Source organism: Numida meleagris, chromosome 1, assembly GCF_002078875.1.
Source record: "Numida meleagris isolate 19003 breed g44 Domestic line chromosome 1, NumMel1.0, whole genome shotgun sequence".
Lineage (NCBI taxonomy): Eukaryota > Metazoa > Chordata > Aves > Galliformes > Numididae > Numida > Numida meleagris.
In genome coordinates, this window is record NC_034409.1 from 54,907,989 (window position 1) to 54,930,368 (window position 22,380).

General features: G+C 43.3%; 1 protein-coding gene across 2 annotated transcripts; it reads right to left on the reverse strand.

Annotated features, from left to right (window-relative positions):
* C1H12orf75 (chromosome 1 C12orf75 homolog) lies at window positions 320-21,575 on the reverse strand. 2 transcript variants are annotated; one of them, XM_021386914.1, is made up of 6 exons: window positions 20,324-21,575; window positions 13,601-13,625; window positions 6,343-6,378; window positions 5,332-5,411; window positions 4,487-4,527; window positions 320-3,166 (listed from the first exon to the last, which is right to left on the reverse strand). In XM_021386914.1, the coding sequence occupies exons 1-5, from the start codon at window positions 20,580-20,582 to the stop codon at window positions 4,523-4,525; spliced, it is 405 nt and encodes a 134-aa protein (XP_021242589.1). In that variant the 5' UTR covers window positions 20,583-21,575; the 3' UTR covers window positions 320-3,166; window positions 4,487-4,522. The 2 variants fall into 2 exon arrangements, with proteins under 2 accessions (XP_021242589.1, XP_021242597.1); XM_021386922.1 differs by having other exon boundaries at window positions 321-3,163; window positions 20,324-21,574.

Consider the following 22,380-nt stretch of genomic DNA (forward strand, 5'->3'; position numbering starts at 1 on the left):
CAATGAGACAAAAATTAGCATCCAACAAGAAAGTAGAGTTGTTTTTCAGCTAATCACAAACTGTAGTTATAAACCTGTGCTTTGATGGCCTAGAATTTTTCAAGATTCAATTGTCTGAGCTATGTGACTTCAAGAATACATTTCTGGGCTTTGAAGGAGGCCCAAATTGGAGATTATCAGATAATGAAGCCTGAATCCACTGTCTTTGCTGAAGTACTTTCAGAGTTCATAGATATTTCCTCAGCTTTGGCTGGAGAAAGAGTGACAACGTGAAAGAGTACTACAGCCCTATATTTAAATGTTCCCTCTTTACAAATGGTAATTCAAGAAGTTTTGACAAAACCAAAGTATATTCCTTAATAATAATAACTCTGCCATTCAATGGCTTCTTGTTTTCTGTTTGTAATTCTCGAACTGAACCATCAATGAGAGCCTAAATATCTTCCAAGGATGCCATCAAATATGCAGCTGTCAGCTGGCACATAGGGCTTCTTTTATGTTCTTCCTCCAAAAGAAATATCCATAGATTGTAAGCCTTGAAAGAGTATACTCTATTCCCCAAGAAATGTCATGTGCTTTTACTAACAAAGGCTTAGGAAATGCTACTCACCATAGAGGAATTTTGATGAGTGGACAACCAGTTCCCTAAGTGGAATTTGGCCAAGACAGAATACTGAGTACTGTCATAAAGTTTCTACATCTCTGGGTCCTCAGGAAAACAAAAGACAAGAGTTTGCAAATCTAAGACAAGGCCATGGCCCTAGCTCTCCAGTTTGATAAGAACAGCCGTGCATGGCATATATGAATGTAGATCTACAGCAGAGGTTTCAGCCCATGATAGTGAAACATGTGTCAGTTGATTGCTAAGCTTTTGTGGTGAAAAGATCCAGAGGAACAAAAATATTAAGAAAGAAACCACTATATACCTCCCACACATTCAGAGGATTAATCATTAAGAGTGCAATTCTGCAACGTGCTCACCTCTTTGCATCTCTGCACAAGAAAAATCAGGTGATGACGTAAAACAAGAAAAAGTTTCAACTGCCAACAAGTTTCAACTCCTTCAGCTGTCTCACCACCAGCTCCTAGGAGCTATTCTTTAACATCACTTTGTTTTGTCCTCAATCCACACAAGGGGCTTCTGATGTCAGTAGCAGAAAAAGAGCTGTTTGAATACAGCCTGGTCCACTTTTTCGATGATTCTTCCCAGCATGGGAAGGAGAAATTACTGGTGTCTATCACTGGCTTTTCTAACTGAACTATGGTATATCCTAGGATGACTATTCTCTTGTTGGTTTTGGTTTGGGGGGGATTTTTTTGTTTGATTTGTTGTTTATTTTTCTTTGGGAAAGGCAATCATGATTAGGTCAGACATGGGCCTTGCTGCTCTCTGCTAAATAATCTTGTGCTGTTCAAACCATTCAGACTGTTTGTGGAGCATGTGATGTGGAAACTATATCCTTATGCTGTGGTAAGCTGATGGGAAGCAAACCTGCACGTTTATTACCCAGCACTATTTGAGTTCTCATCAGCTTGGCTTGAAGGAACAGGAGTCTGTAGATGTAATTTATAGACATTCATTCATAATAAGATATTTTAACACCAACTCTTAATCTTCAAGGTATTTCAACTAGGCTCTAGGTTGAAGGGGTCAAGTATGAGCTGTACATTTGTCCCTGGGAGCTAGAAGCTTGAAAGCACTGATAAGCAAAGCAGCAGAGTTCTCGAGAACAGAAGTAAATATTGCCACAAACATTTAAAAAGTGGCAAGCAAGAAGTATTTTTACATACTTCTCTTTACAGACCTCATCCTAACTAAACTACTGCCTGTTTTAAAGCTAAAGCTGAAGGAAATAATGGTCAATAATTGCTTACTGGTCTTAATAGATATTGGTGAAATGGGCAGGAATTTCAGGGTTCTCAGTGTTTCATTTGATGTCCAAAGTTTCTGTTTTGCTTTTGTTTTTTTATTTTAAAAGAGGTCATTAATCTACTGTAATACATGCATGTGGTATGAATAGTGTCTTATTTTAAAAGTTCGACTAACAAATTATGCAAAAAGCTTTAATAATTAAAATACTTGCTCAGCCATATGGAAATGTACCATCTCATTTGATTTATGTTTTGTGCAAAACCTCCAGGTGTTACAAATGCAATCAATTTTAACCCCCCCCCCAATCCATAACTTAATACATCAATATGCTGGAGTAACAATAACAGATTCTGTTACTATTTTCCAGTCTTGAGATGATAGGAGGTGAGTTGAGGACACAAAACTCAAATAGTGATCACACTCACTACATTTCAAAAGGACGCAATGCCGGAGTTTAGTCCAGCTATTTCTGACAATACCATCACTTCACCCTTACCCAAGGAAACGTCACTGTAATATCACAGAGAATGGAAGACATAACATAATAGTTTGTTTCATTCATTTTTTTTTTCACATAATGCTTTATAAAAGAGATAAAGCTGAAGAAAATGAAAGCAGACATACACATTATGATGAGATACACTGTCCTTATTTAAATAAATTTCCTTGAGCAATGTACTTTTAAAAGGTGAAAATTAAATAGTATTTGTTCCAATGTATAAAAGTGATGATAGTAATAATAAACAGCCTGATGGTCTTTTGCCTATTTCATCCTATTAATTTTTCACAGCAAAAATAGTAAAATTTGCAATATTACCAAAAAGATGCAAATCTGTTAAATATATTACTCTGAAGTAAATTAACAATTAATTTATAAGAATCTACCGTAGGAACTATTAAGTGGACAGTAATAATGATTTTCTATATAAAATCTATTAAAAATTTTTGGAGAAAATATACGAAGCATAGCTGATAGCTGATGAAATCTGCAATATGGCCACAGAGAAATAACTTGCAGATCATCAAAGTTAGCTCTTGTGCAGAAACATCCACCATGAGTTCATTAACTTCATTTTCCTCTGGAGAACAGCAGGAGGTTTCCATAATGCAATCATCATAGCAAACGGATTCAACGTTGTACTTAGAGCTTTACCCGTAGTTGGAACTCGCGACAGTTTAGTTTTTTGGTGCTCTGATCTGTCTTGCTCTCTGGAAGGCTACATAAATATAAAAATCTTCAGCAGAAAGACAACTCTCTCTAAAGTACTGGCAACTGGTCTTTGCAGAAAACTGCTAAAAAAAAATAAAAAAATTAGGGATGAAAAGATTTAGCTGAACTGGTAAAGCTACCCAGCAATACTACACATAAAGCAGTTCACTAGGTCTCTGTAAGAAGCTGTGAGATTTGAGGTCTATGCCCTCCAGACACACATGCACAAAAACTCTTGGAGTTTACTGGACAGTTTGCAGGTTTAAAGGTGCTCATCTGTGCAACTTTTCTGTAGCCCAAATGAGCAGCCAAGCTTTGATTTTGCACCAATGAAGCCAAAGAGCACTTTCAACTATTTTGAATAGCAAAAAAAAAAAAAAAAAGTAATTAACTCAGATTCCAGCCATCAACCATGAATGGAAGGCCCCAACCTCAAGAAGGTGCCTCAGCCTTGCTCAGATCAGGGGCAACGGAGTCCTTGGCCAGACACCTTGGCCAGGTTACTTAAATTAGCGTGATGACCAACTTCAGTTCTCTCTGCATATGAAGGCAGAGCCCATGGAGCTTAAACCATTCACATTATTAAAGTCAACCAGTATAGCCATGTTCTGCTCTACTGGCCCTGCATCCAGCACTGAGACCAGCCAGAATGTTTCTGGTTCTTCATCTAAATTAAGAAAGGGATTTTCTTTCTATAGAATATATTGGCAGCTTTATAATTCCCCCTTCCATACCAGCTCAACACCACACTGTTCTCTTTTGAAATTTGTCAATGTTTATTCAGTTAACATTCTGAATGGAAGATAAGCTTGTTTTGTTTTTCTTCAGACATGAATTTGTAAATTCCTTTTTTCAATTAGTCATTTAGCTGAAACTCTTAAGTCAGATCCTATAAATTTTCACTGTCCTATTCTGGCCAGCAGAGAACAAAGCACCACAGATTCTCCCGTAACAGGATGAAAGCTCCAGTGTGCCACATGCTGGGTGCCTCATGTTGATCTGCAAGGTGGCCCCAAAAACAGAGAAATATTTGACTGCAGGGATCATGCTGGTCTACATGCTGCTAAGTGCACCCTACCCACAGCAGATCTCATACTGCTGCAAGGCCAGCTGCAGTGCGGTTGAAGGGGAGTACGAAGACATTAGATTTTTATTCATTCTCAAACAGGGTAAGATGGAGTTTCCTTGCTTCACACTTCCCATCAAGAAGGTGGCTTTACCCACCACTTCATTTTTGTCTGCACCACTGAAACCTGACCCTGGTTCAGCCCTTAGAAGAAGTCACAGCGCAGCTGGAAACACAACCAGGCGATCCCCATGACAGCAGCTCACAGAGCACCACCACTGGGTTTCCTTCCAACTAACACATCCCAAACACATAACAATAATTAAGCCATACTGACCTCCAGCTGTTTGGCTCTTGATGTGTTTATTTCCTTCTAATCTTAATTAGAAAACAAAAAGTAAAGAAGGTTAAAACATTGTAACATATCACCCATTTAGAACACGGTTAAACAAAGCATGCAACAGAGGTACTACTGTTCCAAAGACAGCTGCTATTATTCTGACAAACAGTGTTATTTTTCTTCATTTTTTGTTTTGCAGCACATTTTGGAAGCTCCAGTCAGTGACTTAGCTCTGTGGTGTACGTAAGTGACAGCAGCATTTTGTTGCATTAAATCTGAAAAATATTACATGATCTTATAAATATGTTTATGGCTTGTCTATTAAGTACTTGTAAACCCAATGTTTTATTTCCTATTGTTTAAAAGTATAGCATGGAAAAGACACAGTTTGCACGAGGTATCATATAAGAACAGAAGCAAACCTGAAAGCAAGCACTCACTAACCGTTATTACTGAATTTCACCACAGTGCAAGTAAACATCTTCAAATCTAAAAATAGTGCCAAGGCTCTGCAAGTGCATATATCATCGCCTCTTAATCCTAACAGCGCTTTGTTTTCCTTCAGTTCACACAGCACTCAGAGCACGGAGAAGCTGTTCAGAAGACAATGTACCACCCTGGCACCATCTGCTCTATGATTCTTCTGCAGAAGTTGGCGTGTTAGAACTTAAATATACGGGAGCAATCACTTGGATGATTATAAACAGCCCCACTGCCTTAAAAGGGCCCAATGCTGGTAAGTCTGTCTGAAGCAATCACTGATTTTTAAAGGATTAACACATCTTACTAGATAAAATTAAACTGAGAAAACAGGAGAAATGCAATGCACAACTTTCCAATACCTTTTGGTGCAGCTTTTGTCTGACTGGAAACCATGGCAGCCGCGTCCGATGGCAGACCAACATACACACCGCCATAGTTCCTGATATGAAGAAAAAAATTAACAGACATCAGAGACTAATTAAAACACTTCTTCCTATAACATAAACATCACACAGCAGTGTTACAAAGACCACGGATGGTCAGAGAGGATGCACAACCATCCTTAGAGAAGCCCTCCTTTCCCACAGCTACAGGAATGGTTCTTTTTCTAGAGACCCAACAGATAGGTAGTCTGATAGCAGTGCCCAGCTCTGAGACCACAGAAGCACCTCACTTCTAACAATGCATGCCAATTAAACAACACTTTGACCTCTCCTGATTAATAAATGAGATCTACACCCCCTCCTTAGGGCCATACTTGAAGAACACTGTTAGTAGGAAGGCACGTAAGAATATTAGATACTTTTGTAGTCCAACCCTCTCCCTTTCATGACATTAAAGAATGTATTTCTGGCTCTTGAGGGCAGTATAAAAAGCAGGGGCTGATGCATGGAGGTGGAAATGGTGTCCTTAAGAGTCTCTACCGTACATGGAGCTACTTACAGAGTAGCTTCTCTAGCCTATTAGGTATTAAATGAATCACATTTCCCCAAGTTCCTGGGGCTCTGAGTTGATTTCTGATTTGTTTGATGATAGAGTTTCACTTCCTTCAATTTCCAGCCCAACAGAGATCTCCCGGTGGTGCTAATGCCATCTGTATTGTGCCAGTGCACAACAGCAGGGCTATTGTGAAGGCAGAGGTCACTGGCCATTATGGAGCAGATCACTTACAGCTGTGAGATATGTGCTCCTCTTGCTGAAAAGCTCCTCCCCCCAACACAGTAACAGGTGTGGTGATTGTCAATGTTGTGTTTTGTGTGAGATTTCCTACACTTTTTTACTTTGCTCTGATGGTGTTGGTGGGAATTAACAGGATGCATATCCAGCAACTCAGTGCAGTCAATTCCAAATAAAGCAAGTACAGCACCTACCTCCTTTTGTCATCATCTGATACAGATTCTTCTGCTCTGTAATACCAAAAGACATAAAACACATTAGCAGATCGTTTCTTTCAGGAGCTCTGTCACCATCTGGGTAGACTTAGAGGCAAAGGAAGAAGGGAACTATTACTGATCCCAGTTTCATTTGGATCATCCACAATTCAATAAAGTACTCACAAAGGCAAAAAAGAGTGACAATTTTCCAATCTAATGTATGGAAGAAAGAAAAGGATTGAGAACAGATGTAGCTTACTTGCTATGATCCCCTCCAGTGATGCCTGAAACTAGGCTTGGGAGCTGAAGCTGGTAAATAAATGTGTTTCCTGAGCGAGTCCCCACATCACGCACAACAACAAAAAACCTCTAAATAAAACAGAAACAATTCTGGACCGTTCTTCCATCAACAGAGGACTGGATGGGAGTGGACATCCATGGCATGAGAATGAGGATGAAGAAAGAAACCTTCACAGTAGCTGTGCTAAAATGTGTTCTGGAACCTCTATGTCAAGTGAGGTACTGCTACTACTGAAGTCAGAGTTGGTTCCCAATCAACAAATTGCAAAATTAATCCTTTATAAATAGGTGATTAGTTTTCTTTTATGTTCTGGATAAAATGGACAGGGAATCACTGAGGTTTGACTCCCCCTCCTTGAAATACTGCCTAGTGTAGCTGAACCAGAGCAGAGGGTAAAGTAATCGGCACTGACATGAAGGCAAATGTGGTAAAAAAAAAAAAAGATAAAACTGTCCTTGTTACTCCCTGTGGGTATAGTACCCGCACTGCACTCTCAGCCTGTGCCTCAGCATCACCTAAAGCACTTACCCACCTTTGACTAAATATTTGGACTTTGAACTCTGCTGCTTGCACAGGTTGTTCACCCGGATAGCGTCACCTGGATATTCTCATCTAGGGAGAAACTGACTGAATTATGGGGGCAATGAAAAGATACTCCCCATCATCGGCTGAGCTATGAATTTCTGGTCTGCTCCCCAGGCAATAAAACTGAGAGCTGACTGTTGCCCAGACTTAGTACTAACTCCATACTGAAAGGATTTTCTGAACTAGGATACTGAACAATAGTGTATGGCATTTCTTATTGTAATTTATTTACTCTGAAAAGTAGGTGTGACAAGGGAGGAAGAGCTGATCTGCCTGAGGGTAGGAAGGCCCTACAGAGGGATCTGGACAGGATGGATCAATGGGCTGTGGCCAACTGTATAGGCTTCAACAAAACCAAGTGCCGTGTCCTGCACTTTGGTCACAATAACTCCATGCATCACTACAGGCTCGGGGCAGAGTGGCTGGCAAGCTGAATGAAAGAAAAGGATCTGAGATTGTTGACGGACAGCCAACTGAACAAGAGCCAGCAGTGTGCCGAGGTGGCCAAGAAGGACAATGGTTTCCTGGCTTGTATCAGAAACAGTGCAGGCAGGGGGACCATGGAGGTGATTGTCCCTCTGTACTCAGCACTGGTGAGGCTGTACCTTGAATACTGTGTTCAGTTCTATAAGAAAGACATTGAGGCCCTGGAGCATATCCAGAGAAGAGCAATATAGCTGCAAAGGGTCTGGAGCACACGTCTTAAGGGAAGCGGCTGAGGGAACTGGGGTTGTTCAGTCTGGGGAAGAGAAGGCTCAGGGGAGATGTTATTGCTCTCTACCATGACCTGATAGGAGGTTGTAGTGAGGTGGGCCCAACCTGTTCTCCCACATAACAGTGAAAGGACGAGAGGGAATGGCCTCAAGTTGCACCAAGGGAGGTTCCGGTCATATATTAGGAAAAATTTCTTCTTGGAAAGAGTACTCCTGCACTGGCACAGGCTGCCCAGGGAGCCGGTGGAGTCACAATCCCTGGAGGTGTTCAAGAAACATATGGATCTGGCACTGAGGGACATGGTTAGCGGGCATGGTGGGGATGGGTTGGTGGTTGGACTTGATGATTTTAGATGTCTTTTCCAACCTTAATGGTTCTGCAATTCTGTGACTGTTTAATAATTGGTGCTGTATGCCATTCCCAACCCCCGAAGACAAGGAGGGTTGGGCCTAAATTGCAGAGAGATGGTAGCAGGACACAACCTTAAATGCAGGAAGATGCCCTTTAGTGCTCAGTCAGTGCTCTCCTGGGCAGATAGCAAGTTTTGTGCTACAAATTGGACATAATCTCACACATTTTCTTTGTATGCAGCAGAGCATTCCTAACTGAATCAGCACAGTGAACAGGGATAGATCACTCTTTTTAACATTTAAGTACTCTGCAGTTTTCCCAAAGGATGGTCACAAAGGGCTCACTGGCTTCTGTCTTTGCCCATGTCTTATCACTCAAGAGACACTGAGCAATAGAATCACAGAATTGTAGGGGCAGGATGGGACCTCAAGAGATCAAGTCCAACCCCTTGCTAAAGCAGGTCCCCTACAGAAGGTCACACAGGTAGGCATCCAGATGGGTCTTGGATATCTCCAAAGGAGACTCCACAACCCCTCTGGGCAGCTTTACTCTCTGGCCTTCCTGCCAGTGCTGTCTAGATGGGTAAGAAGCATCTCCTCTGCCACCACCCAGCCTCAGCTCTCCTGTACACAGCCGGAAAAAAACAGAGACCCCTTTCCCTGAGGGCTGTGTGAAGCTGCTTTATCACTCTGCCCAGTTCCAGCAGAAGAAAGAGGAAAGCACAGGTATATCAGCAGGTAGGAATGAGCTGCGTAGTTTTTTTTTTTTTTTTTTAAAATGACAGCACTTTTAGAAAGGGACTTAGGGTGCCAGGAGATCACAAACAATCATTTCTGTTGAGCCAACCAAATGTGTCATAGGATTGATTTTCTCATACAACTGGAAACAGTTTCTATAATCCAGATTAACCATTATCCAGAGAAAAGAATCCTTTAAAGCACTGACAACTTCATGAGTGGCTCAAAGCCTCTAAAATGGAGTTGTAAGAATAACAATCAATATTGTCCAACAGGAAATTAATGTCAATGTTTAAAAAGGCCTTTACCAGGCAACAGGGCTATTTTGTTCTGTTCTAGCAATGTTCCGTTACGGGGCATCACTGAGCCATTACTGTCATTCTCTCACCAAAACAAATTACCCAGGACTATGATTAAGCAGGCCAGGTTTTTTAAACATTTTGCTTTCCTCTTTTTCTCATAATAGCAACAAATCAAAGTCTGACTTTACAATGCCTTTCCTCTTAAATGCTCAACAGCAAATATAGTCCAGGGCTGAACAGGCCACAGCTCTTGGGCTGGGTGATGACTGGGTTCAATCTGCCATACTGCTGCTAGGAAAAAAGGGTGAGCAGACAGAGAAGGAACATGAACGCGTTTAGAGGAGAAGAAAGAAAAATGTGGGTGCTGACACTGGAGGAAGAAGCCATTTTCCACCTTTCCAAAGGCTCATTTCTAAGCAGCATGGGAAGAAGTGCCGCTCCAATTTATGTATTATGCATTTTCGCACATCTCTTGCCTTCACATGCTGTAGTTTGTAGTTTAAGGCACTGTTTTGAAAGGTGCACACTAAGTTCACATGTTCAAATTTCTAGGAGCCAGCTGAGGCTGATGGACCACTGCTGCTCCTGCACCCACGCTGCGTGAGCAAAGGTGGCCTCAGGGAGTGAGCTGCAATGGTGACACTCAGCCACATGTGAATGGGAATGGAAGACAGCTCCCTTGGCTTCAGCAGCGCTCTAATTGCCGCATCTCCCAGGCTCACTCTTCCCTCTCCTCTTCTAATAAGTCTCTAGCTTCCTCTTTTGTCAAGGATGAAAGAAGAATCCAGCATTAAAGAAAAAAAAACCTTTAAATATCTTGCTCTGCATCAAAGAGCCTCCATTTACTGTGTCCTCCAGGCAGAGCAAGTTATGATCAGCCTTTCTGCACTGGGAATGGATGGTAACAGCAACTCAACAGGCACGACCAGATAGTCTGATGTGCTTTGCAGTGATCTGATGCTGTGCCACTGCATCTTCCCTCAGACACTGTTGACATCTGCTACAAAGGGACTGAGATCACATTTTTCAGCAGGTGATGTAGGTGGAGGCCTGCAACTGGTAGGCGGATTTAACAGCAAATCCACATAAAAGCATCTATTTTCAGTTAGAATAAATGTTTCTTTTGGTAAGGATTTGTCTGTCCCAAGAGGCTTCCTGTCACTCTCTTAAGTCTGAACAATATTCTTGGTTGCCCAGCTGTCAGTTTTTACATCCATCAGTCCTGTGTCCATTTGATGACAAACAAGCTACCATTTTTTCACATAATATTTTAAATATAAAATGACAGGTATTCACATTAATTCATCCCGTCCACATTTTTCTTATCTCAGCTTTTATGGCTTTGTCCCCATTGAGTTCCAGTATTGTACAGGCTCTTTATAGTAGCACTCAGTAGTACCACCAGAAATGACTCATTACACTTCACACATGTGACAGATTGTGTCACCAGTATTTCTTCGGACCAAGGAACAGGGACTATCAATTTGTATTTGATGGATTTCTTCCCAATATTTTGAATCAGACTCAAATTATTGTATCCTTTCCTTCCCGTTGCTACTAATCTCCACCTGAACCTAGGCACACTCTCAACACAACAGGCATCACATTATTTTACTTTATCCCTCTTATATCCAAGCTTTCCCAGTTAGCACAATGTCCTTCCCTTAGAAGCATGGTGAGTGAGTTGCTTGAAGCTGGCTGACAGATTCACCAGTTATTTGTGGGCTGGAGTATACAGGAGGAGATCACATTCCCAGATAACATGCCCTTTTTGTTGTGACCTCAAAAGCACTTAGCATGGATGATTATATCATCATCTTCATGTTAGTAGTGGAGCAATGCAAGCGTGCCCAATCCAAGGCCCAGAGGGCCCAGCAGCTTCCCTGTGGTCACTGGTAGGCTCTGAGCAGGATCCAGCCCTCCCTTGATCCATCCAGCTCCTGGAGTCCCAACGGGCTGCCGTTAGGAAACAAGAAATCTTTTGAATTACAGTAACTGGATACTGTGCTGAAAAGTGTAATACGAGTGACTGAAGGAACTGGGGCTGTTTAGTCTGGGGAAGAGGAGGCTGAGGGGAGACCATATTGCTCTCTTCAAATACCTGAAAGGTGATTGCAGCGAGAGCGGGGTTGGTCTCTTCTCACTGGTGACAGGTGACAGGACAAGGGGAAATGGCCTCAAGTTGCACCAGGGGAGGTTTAGGTTGGATATCAAGAAAAACTTCTTTACAGAAAGGGTTGTTAAGCACTGGAACAGGCTCCCCAGGGAGGTGGTTGAGTCACCATCCCTGAATGTGTTTAAAAACCGTTTAGATGCGGTGCTCAGGGACATGATTTAGTGGTGGGTTGTTACAGTTAGGGTAGTATGGTTAGGTTGTGGTTGGACTTGATGATCTTGAAGGTCTTTTCCAACCTGAGCAATTCTATGATTCTATGAAGGGAGGACACACCTAAACGCTTTTCTCGACCACAGTCGACATGACTGAAACTTTTTTTTTTTTTGGTGTTTTACTTCAGTTGTAAAAATCTGCTGCTAAATATTAGCATCTAGGACTTCTCTGGTTATCACTGCTGTTCCTCTCTCTTTAACAGATCTGTGTTTCTAAGGCCTGACCAGAAGGCTCAATCATGCTATTACTCACACACGTTGTTCAGCCGGCTCCGCTGTACTTACCTGAATGAGTAATGGTTCCAGGACCGTCTGTCTGTCTTGCAGTCTGCACTAAAAATTTGTTATTTCGAACTTATCTGAATACTTTTTTTGAAACTTGACAGATTATCTATCACTAAGCAGGATTTTCCCAGCGTTAAGTTCTAAAGTCCCAGCCCTGCAGATGCTTATACACATATAAACACAGTTCTACATGTACCCATAGCTTCAAGCACAGAAATGTCTACCATGTTCTTAATTTAATAGTGCTTGCAAATTTTGAAATGTGAAACTATCAAAGAACAAAGAAACCGAGGCAGTTGTAAATAGTCACTTCAATTACCTAAATTGCTTGAACAACATAAAAAGACCCTAATATAAATTGAAAACAGTGGTTTTTTGGATACGTAGGAGTGCTGAGTGCATGGATGCTCCAGGCTATATCAAAAGGGGTTTATCATAAGCCTGCCTTCTGCAATTTGCTTATTGTCCAAGACTGAAAATCCAGAAAACAGATCACACAGGTAACACAGATCTCAAGAGTACCTGTGACAACAGCATTCTTCTGACAAGTGAGACCTGTTTTTAGTTCTCAGCCATGCTCTGTAATAGCAAGGACAAGCCTGTAGTTAAGATCTTCTCTCCAAGTGCTTATCTGACTTGACAGCCCTTATTTCTACACCAGGACTGTTCTGTTTAATTAAAGTAGTTATCTAAAATGAACTAAGTACAACTGAAGATTGTCCCTGTTGTGCAGTACGAAAATACACCCCCAGTTCCTCAGTCTCAAACTCTAGTGGCAAAGAATAATTCTATGAAATAGAAGGCAAGACCTTGGGATGCCTTCTTTAGTGTTGCCTTTGATAGGAAAATAAATTTATGTTTGATTAAAGCAGTCCCTGGACGTTTTGCATCAGCAAATGAAAAACAGGCTGAGGAGGGCTAATCTTTTGCTGCAGCTTTTCTGAAAACCAGAAACTGGCAAGAGGCAGCAGGACAACAGAGGTTCAGGTCTTCCATGTTTGGAGAAAAACAGGATGGGTAGGGCTACCCTCTGCTCCTCAGCAACAGAGATAAGGGACAGAAAGAGGAGTGATAGATGCTGTCTTCAGTGCGGAAAAGGTAAAGGCCATAACTTTCCCTAACAAATGAGGCCTCACCTGCATCTAGTTACGAAGGTGAGCATTTTCAAAAGGAAATCTGGAAGAGTCACCAGGTCTCTCGCAAAGTGGTAACATTTGCCTAAGCATCTCATCAGATCTCTCACGGGGCTTGGTGGAAGCTTATGTTTCACTTCATACAATGACATGCCCCTTTCAGAAAGCTGTACTGGCACACAATGCGGAAGAATAGTCTAAAGTTGTATGACTAGCTAAAGGAAGACAGCTCTCTCAATGGGGGCTGAGAAATAAAAGGGGAATGAATCTGCAAAATAGTAAACGTGAGGTGGTTTTGAGGAGATGGAAGTTGTCACCAAAGACAATAAACACCTGGTAGTGTTGATTATACACTAGGAGCCAGATGAATCATTACGTGTGACTAAATCCAGTATAAGACTAGCAGGACTGAAGATAAGTCCAGGGTTACATGTTTGAAAGGGCAGAGCAAGTACTTACACGTCTTTAGTAGTCCCTGTGGCACCTACAACAAAAAGAAGGGAAAAAAAAAGTGTACATTTACAAAATAATGGCATAATCATTAAACCAACTGATAGTGCAACAAGCATTTTACTGTCTTTCTGCCTTAAACAACTTCCTTATGCATATAGTAAAAGAGAGATAGATATAGCTTTTGGTGATTTTGTCCGCTACAAAGTCAATGCTGCTAACGAAGCAGTTACTCCTAAATGCTTGTTTATTTTGAGCACGTGCCATTTAGTCCAGTTGTAGACTTGGCACTAAATGTGTAAATGATGCTCCATTCTTCCTTCCAGACGAGCAAAGCTTTATAGAACAACTAGACAGAAACACTATAAACATTGAGACACAATCCACCCAGAGCCCCAGTCACCTAAATAGATCAACCACCCTGTAATTCATCTTGATGTTTTACAAAAAGCCAAAAGACAAAAGCTACAACTGGGCTGCCTGATCTCAGTGATCGATTTTTTGGTGACTCAGATGCATCTTGCTGGGAGAGGCACATTCACTCAAGTACGAACGCTTTCTCATTCCACCCAAGTTATTAATGCCATGTTGCTATTACTGGTATGTCATTCACCTGAGTAATCAGCAAATTATCCCTCCTACTAATAACAAAGGCTAGAGCAGACACTAGAAAACGTTTCACTTCTCTTTTTACCCTTCCTCTCAGTGTTTAGCAGGAAGATGGTATCTGAGCTCACTCTGCAGAAACTACAGTTACCAAGCCAATAGATTTTATTTATTTTTTAGGTTTTATTTATTTATTTTCAGCCCTGCAACTTCATTTCTCAGAAAACTTTATGTTTGTTGCAGAAAAATATCCATAAGGAGCCAACATCTTTCACCTTACTCCAATATGTAATAATGCACCTTCTGCACCTTGACTTTAAACCCAGAGACAAAGAGAACTTTCAAGGCCTGCAAGGCCTTCCAGCATTGTCTACCTGAATGGACAGCTGGAATGGAAGGAAACATCCCTCCTTAATGCTACTACTGCTAACTCTTGAGGATAACAGAGACTCCTGTCTCCCCTTTGCCTAGTAACAATACAGACTCATCTTGTATGACCATACACATTTCTTTTGTTAGCACTGCTTCAAGAGCCAGCAAAATCTCAATGCTGCTGCTATATGTATCAGTAGAAACACCTAACTAAGCTGGAAGAAGCACCTCTAGGCGTGGACAAGCTCAAGTCCTTGCTTTTAACATTCTACCAGGCAGCTGAGACTTTTGGCTCTAGAAGTGCATCTACATGGTATTACACAGAAACCCTCCAAATTAATTGTGTCCAGATGGAAGGCTGGCATTGCAGCACCGCATGCAAGCCCACTCTTGGCTGACATGGGAAGATGTCTTTTGCTACCCAGGCTAGCTGGCTCTGAGTTAGCCCAGCTGTGTGCCTCCAGGATACCACCCCACACATTGAGACAGAGCCCAGGCGTCCGTAACAGCTCAGACAGCAGATATTTTGGGAAGTCTAATCACATTGCTGTAGGCAGCAGAATTTTTTTTCAGTTGAAACAATTGTTGTGTTGAGTCTGTTCTGCATCAGAACTACAACTTTCTCATTTTCTTACACCAGCTAAGCTCACTACAAACAAACTTGATTTCTCCAAAAAGGTTCACAGTCCTTTGTGAAGCATTTGCTGAGCCCTTGTTGAGTCCCAGCCAGGCACTCAGCACTCTGGGTCTTGGTAGGACAAGGGGAAATGGTTTCAAACTAAAAGAGGCAAGATTTGGACTGGATATAAGGAAGAAGTTTTTAGTGAGAGTGGTGAGGCACTGAACGGGTTGCCCAGACAGGTAGTGGACTGCTGTTCCTGGAGACATCCAAAGTAAGGATGGAGGGGCTCCGAGCACCTGATCTAGCTGTGGGTGTCCCTGTTCACTGCAGGGGAGTTGGACTAGGTGACCTTTAAGGGTCCCTTCCAACTCAAACTATCCTATGATTTAAAAAAAATTAAACCTTCCTTGCAAGAAGCGAACCAGAAGTGTTTGATAGGTAGACTGAAACCTTAGCTGAGTGGGAAGAACTGCATGTCTACAGTACTGCTGTGTTTCTGAATGGAGAGAGACAAGTTCCAAACAATCATCAAACACACTTCAAAGCCATACCCATGCTCAATGCCATGCCCCTCTTCAGAGTGCTACCTACAGAGAACTGTGCATCACCTCTCTCCCCATCAGTAGCATGGGAGCCAGCTCTGGACATAAGAGGGGTCAGCTCAGGGGTGGAAGTCCACCTGGCAGGCAGGCATTAGGGTACAAATATACAAGCTCTCTGGGACAGAAGATGTCTCAGATCCTTTAGCTTGGGGTTAATGTAGAACTACACCACCCTGAGTCAGTGTTGGAGAGCAAAGCTATGCCACCAGTGCTCCCAACACTCAGGAATTGTTCCCTCTGGCACTAGGAATTGTGCCACAACTGGAATTCCCTGCAGCTTTTTGAAATGCTCCTCGCACAGAAACACTGAGAACTAAGTACGATGAAAACAAATTCACTTCTTAAGAGGTCATTTTTACTGGCTTGTTTCCCTTTTTTTTTTAAGCACAAAGAATTAGGTTACCCTCACCCCCATTGATGGGATTCCATCACAGTTTCAGTACCGTTATTTCTCATTTTCACTAGCAGAAGTGAAACCAGAATTCAGTCCAAATTCACTTGAGTACAACTAAAGTGTCTGAATAGAGACCTGTAAGTGTTTCCAGTTCACAAAACAGTTTTCTCGCTGGTTGTGCTGTGCTTGAAAACGAACACCACTTCAGTTAGGTGGCTCATAACTATCACTACGTAAAAATTCATAAGGTTTCTTCACTGGGGAGCCTGAACAGCCCTTATACACAGTTTTTATTTCACAATGGACCCAATAACATCGCACTTTGCAAAGACTTGTGTCTATTTTTAAAGTCCCGTCCACTCACCCTCACTCCTGTTACTTCACTGGTATGTTTCTTTAACTCTTCCATGTTTTGAAAGCAACACATAATTTCATAGTTTCTCAAGATCCTCCTGGCAGAAGTTCAGCCAAAGTATCTTGTTTACCAACTATTCACAAATAGCTCTTCCACATCAGCAAGACTTACTGCTCTTGTAGCCATGATGTTTTAGAAATATGACTTGAGAAAAGCTTTTCTGAAAGCTGTTCATCTTTTTCAATTACATCAGCATGGCCTAAAGAAAGGCAGTACTTGATCCTATAAACCTTGTCTTCACAGACTCATAGTGATTTTGCCATGTGGTAAATGAGCAAGCTCACTGTAGAGGCGACAGCAGCGACAAGAGCTGAATCCTCCCTGTACCCTGCAGGCTGACTAGGGACCTGAGGAATCATGAGAGGCACTGCGTTGCTTGCTTAGCAGATCTGTAAATGAGCACATCCCAAAGCATCCTCCTCTCAATGAGAGGGGGTCTGAGCTTTCAAAACAAAAGCATCTTGTTACTGACATCTCTGCAGGATTTCAGTAACTTCAGGACAAATGCAAAAGATGGTTGAGAGAAACTGGTAGCCACACAGTATATTCCTCCATATTCAAACAATATTTTCTTGCAAATACTCCAAACGATAACAAAAAAATGTAATAAAATATTAAAAATCACATACACAAGCATGCAACACGACTGAAATTTTCTGTCATTTGCTCCCTTTTGATTTGCGCCAAAAAAAAGTAACACGGAACCAAATCCTAATATCGAAGGAATTCTTTGTTGTGGGTGCCCCATCCCTGGAGGCTCAAGGCCAGGCTGGATGGGGCCCTGGGCAGCCTGAGCTAGTGGGTGGCAGCTCTGTCCGCGGCAGGGGGTTGGAACTGGATGACTTTTAAGGCCCCTTCCGATCCAAGCCATTCTGTGATGCTAAGAATCTATTCTGATCTGCCTCAGTGTAACTGAGGACAGAATTAAATCAATTTAACAGAAATTGATTACTTCTTCAACTCCTCAGGTGGTACCTTGGTACATAGATATGACCTCGATCGAACAGTAAGAATTATTCTCACAGCAGAATGGTTTCCTGGGTATTCCACTGACATGATGTTAATAAGTCTGTTTAAACTTGGTGTGAAAATTCTCTTTTCATCATAATTTGGCTGTATTTTAAGCTTCCCATAGAGTAACAGCTTGTCTGTATATTTAAATCAAGGCTACACTGCCAGCTTTCACGGAGTGCCATAATTTAAGGTGTTGTCATTGCTACTACAGTTGATATAGAAAGGAGGAGGCAGTTAAAAAATTGATAGTGAAGCAATGCTAGAATGAAGGGAAATGCCTTAATGCCAAAAAAGGAGGAAATTAATGTGTAAAGTCATGTATTTTAAAGCCCAAAAGAAAAGAGCTGCTTTGAAGCTTCTGAAGGATCAGGAAATACCATGAAAGAAGGATATGCAAGCTGAGGTAACAAAATGTCAGGAAAATAATAATTTGTTAATAAAATTATTTGTTATTGCTAATAAAAACTAAAAATAAAAAGGATTTCATTTCAAATAAATATAATCCACAGGTAACGTTAAAACAGCTGGCAGTTCTAAGAAGGATGTACACAAATCAGTTTGCTCAGAAAACAGAAGTCAACGTTTCTCAGCTGAGGAACCTTTAGGCCTCATATCCTTTTGTCCGATACTCTGGAAGGAAAATCTGAGCTCTGTCAGTTACACTGGTATTCTGGAGTGCTGCACCGCAGACAGAAATGTTATTCTAGATCATGAATATTGGTTTAGATCCTGCAGACCACAGGGCTGAGAGCTCCTCTGATGTAATTCTAGCCATGCAACACAAGCTAATGTCATTAGCTGAACTATCATTATGTATATGTCTGCTTAGGAAAAATCTAGCTGGGCTCCCATTGAAATTTTACCCAAGTAAGAAAACGGGGACCGATGTAACCCAAGTCTACTCCGCTCTGCAAAGTATGCTACAACATTATCCTTAGCCACAGAATATGACCAAGAGCATCGCAAGTTAATTATATGTACCTCCAGCTTTGACATCACTGACTGTGTAATAGTCATAACTTCAGCATTAAAGATGTAGCCATGCTGTGCAAGCCACATAATTAATTTGTATTTATATTGTACTCACATCTTTTGTTAAAATGTTGAGAATTACACTTTTCTTAAAAGACCTGCAATGCTGACTGCCACTGGTATGTCTTCTCCACATAAATTATTTTTATTTTTTATCAGACACACTATGTAAGGAGTGCTAAACTGCAGAAACAAATTAACTATCAGACAGCTAATGACTTATTACCCAGCTGCTGGTGACTATAGGACCATTGACTGCACAGTTATCCCTGACTTATGCCAGTGAAAGCGAGAGCTGCACCTTGTAGAGAACCAGACCTGCTTTGGTGAGGTCTGTTAACACAGCAGCAATAATCACATTTCACTGACCATGCATTTTATATGGTGGTGTTGTTTTTAACATGTGCTAAGCCACTGGAGAGCTGTGGACTATTTCTAAAGAGTGCGCAGGAAGCTGCCACGGAATGCAAGCCAAAGTATTCTGCAAGTAACAATGCAGGCAGGTTAAGCTATCAAAGAGCTGTACATCATTGAGAATCTTTTATGAACAAGACAAAATCTGTCAAAAATAGCTGCTGTTAAAGCAACTGTGGACATTTATTTAAACATACTTTGAGTTCAAAGTAATGCACTGCATACTGCCACAGTCCGTTCAGCACTCACCCGTTCATGTCCTGCAGTGAGCTCTGCTGGTTGGTGGCCACACCAACGGTACCACAGTGGCCACCACATGGTAACGACCAACCAAAACTAAAACTTCCCTCTGAGCTGATGGCTGCTCCGGTGCTTTTGCCCAGCAAACAAAACCAGGCTGTGAGCACCACCCCAGCAGCAGAAAGCAACTTCAATTCATGGTGATGGAGAATCAACTAGTGGGAGAAAATTCATGCGATGCTCAAGTGAATCATACAGTGCATTCCTTATAGATGAGAGAGGCCTCTGGTATATATACCTCAGACATTATTTACAGTCATTTAACAGAAATCAAGTAAACAATAAAGGCAGAAAAGCCTCCCCCTATGGGTGCGAGGCATGGGATTGAGAAAGGCAGCCTCACACCACAGTGCATCCATCCATCACACACCCTGAAGCCCTTCCACTCAGGCACAGGGACGTGCCCGGTGCCACACACTAAGGCCAGCGCTGAGTACGGGCAGCGGGCTCAGGGCTCAGCCCCATGAGCTACCACTGCTTTGACCATGGTTTCGCTGGGCGTTTTCAAGAGGTTGTGAATTTAATAAACATATCTGAGAGACCCGACGTAAGGATTTAAATAGGTGGCACTGTTTGCCAAGTGCAGTTAGGATGAAAAATGATTTATAAATGCTCGCATTTGTAACGAGGAGGTCAAGGTCCGTTTATTAATTTCCATCCATTTTCCCTTTTCACAAGGGCTGGGTGGGGAGGGGGAAGGAAGACACAACCGCACCATCTGCCCACATCTTCCCTGCTCTGAAAACAGCAACGCGCAAAGCGGGGAGCGGGAGGGGGGGGTTAAGGAAACCCCAATCTCAAGGCGCTCCCCAACTCCTCCGGCCAGCGGAAAGGTGGCACAAACCCATTTCCGAAGCGGCCCTACAGAGACGGCGCACACACCTCGGCCGGCCCCAAGCCCGGCCCCGCCGCCCCCGAGCCCCCCGGGGCTGCCCCGACCCGACCCAGCCGCCGCCCCTACCTCGCCCGCCCGCGCCGCCGGCCGTGGAGTTGCCGCAGCCCATGGGCGCCGCCCGGGCCGCCCCGCGGTGCGGAGCCGCGCTGAGGGGAGCGGCGGCGGGAGGCAGCCGGCGGCGGGCGGAGCCGGGTGGGAGATAAAGCCGCGGGGACCCCTCCTCCTCCCCTTTTCCTCCTCCTCCTCCTCCTCCTCCTCCTCCTCCTCTCCCCACCCATCGCCCCGGAAACCGCCGGCCCTGCCCCGCTCTGCTTCGCCGGCGCATCCCCGCGGAAAGCCCCGCACCTTCCCGGCCATCCTCCGTACCCCTTCGGCAGCTCCGGGACACCCCTCATCCCCTGGGGTGGCACAGGGCGAGGCGGCAGAGCCTTCGCCTGCCATAGGCACCATCTATTGCTGCTTCCTTAGATGGTTGGTTGCTTTTGGTGTTTCTCCTCTGACAGAAGCATCACGCTGCCATTGGGTTGCCATTGGGACCCACTGGATTGGGAAGAGTTACAGATTCACTTTTACCCATCGATACCAACAGAACAGAGAAACATGCAAGACGAGTTTACAAACTCTACTAGGATTCTTTTTTATGGGCAGCCTGATCTGGTGGGTGGCAGCCCTGCCCGCAGCAGGGGGTTGGAAAGGCATGGCCTTTAGGATCCCTTCCAACTGAAGCCATGCCGTGATTCTATAATTACTTCCCCCAAAGAATTTGAATTTTTTCTAACCCAAAACTTTCCATCCACACAGCAGTAAAACATTTCCAAGCCCTGATGACGTACTCTTGCTCTGTCTTTTCAAATGACCAGAAAGTCAAACCCCAACAGATACAACCTAGCTAGATACTCATGGCTGCTGAATGAATGGGTTTAAGGACTTGGAATGAAGACTTAGGGGTGTTGTATCAATATCAGGAGCATCACAAAAGTTCTTATGACTGATAACTGTCCTTACTGCAAGAGGACCAGATAGCAAACAGTGCTGCCCAAGCAGGGAAAGAAAGACGCCACCATTTTCTTACAGATTTCCTAAAATGCTTGCAGTAAAACCTAGCAGCTCTGTATGTGGCAGACAAGAGAAAACGCCAGATTCTGCACCCGGGAAGGGGCAACCCTAGCTATACATACAGACTGGGGGATGAGATGCTGGAGAGCAGCCCCGCTGAAAGGGATCTGGGGGTCATGGGTGACTGTGAGTTGAACATGAGCCAGCACTGCCCACACAGCCAGGAGGCCAGCCATCAGGTGCCCCAGGCCCAGCACTGCCAGTGGGCAAGGGGAAGGGTTTATCCCACTCTGCTCGGCGCTGTGCAGCTTCATCTGAGCACTGGGTGCAGGTTTGAGGCCACAATATAAAGACATAAAGCTATTAGAAAGCACCCAAAGGAGGGCTACAAAGACAGTGAAGGGTCTGGAGGGAAAGACACATGAAGAGCGGCTGAGGGCCCTGGTTGGCTCAGCCCAGAGCAGAGGACCTGAGGGGAGGCCTCATGGCGGCTGCAGCTCCTCACAGGGAGTAGAGGGGCAGCGCTGAGCTCTGCTCTCTGTGGCAGTGACAGGGCCCGAGGGAACAGCATGGAGCTGTGTCAGGGGAGGTGCAGCTGGGGGTTAGGGACAGGTTCTGCACCAGAGGATGGTGGGCATAGAACAGGCTGCACAGGGCAGTGGGCACAGCCCTGAGCTGCCAGAGTTCAAGGAGTGTCTGCATAACGCTCTCAGACATGTAGTCTGATTTTTTGTGGGTCCTGTGTGGAGCCAAGAGTTGGACTCAGTGATCCTTATAAGCCTTTTCCAACTCAGGATACTCTATGATTCTGTAATACTGTGATTCTATGATATGTGCAGTCTCAAAGGATGTACACCCTGGGGGGTCTTAATGGACTCCCTGGTGTCCATCCAGCAGCACACATGCTTTGGAGCAGGGCGGGCATTCCTAGGCTCTCCCTGCTGTGGCTGCCTACCTATTTCCATGACATTTGCAGAATCTGCTATCTTCAAGCTCCTGACAAAATGCATGAACCTAAACAATCAGTTCAAAATGTAATAAGGAAATGCTAATGGGTGCGTATGCAT

Excerpts from the sequence above, each read along its gene's own strand:
- C1H12orf75 (XM_021386914.1), bottom strand. The coding sequence starts at position 20,582 with ATGCGCCGGCGAAGCAGAGCGGGGCAGGGCCGGCGGTTTCCGGGGCGA. Across the intron at positions 6,379-13,600 it reads ACAGGGACTACTAAAGACGT|AGCAGAAGAATCTGTATCAG; the intron begins GTAAGTACTTGC and ends TTGGTATTACAG. Across the intron at positions 5,412-6,342 it reads TCAGATGATGACAAAAGGAG|GAACTATGGCGGTGTGTATG; the intron begins GTAGGTGCTGTA and ends TCTTCATATCAG.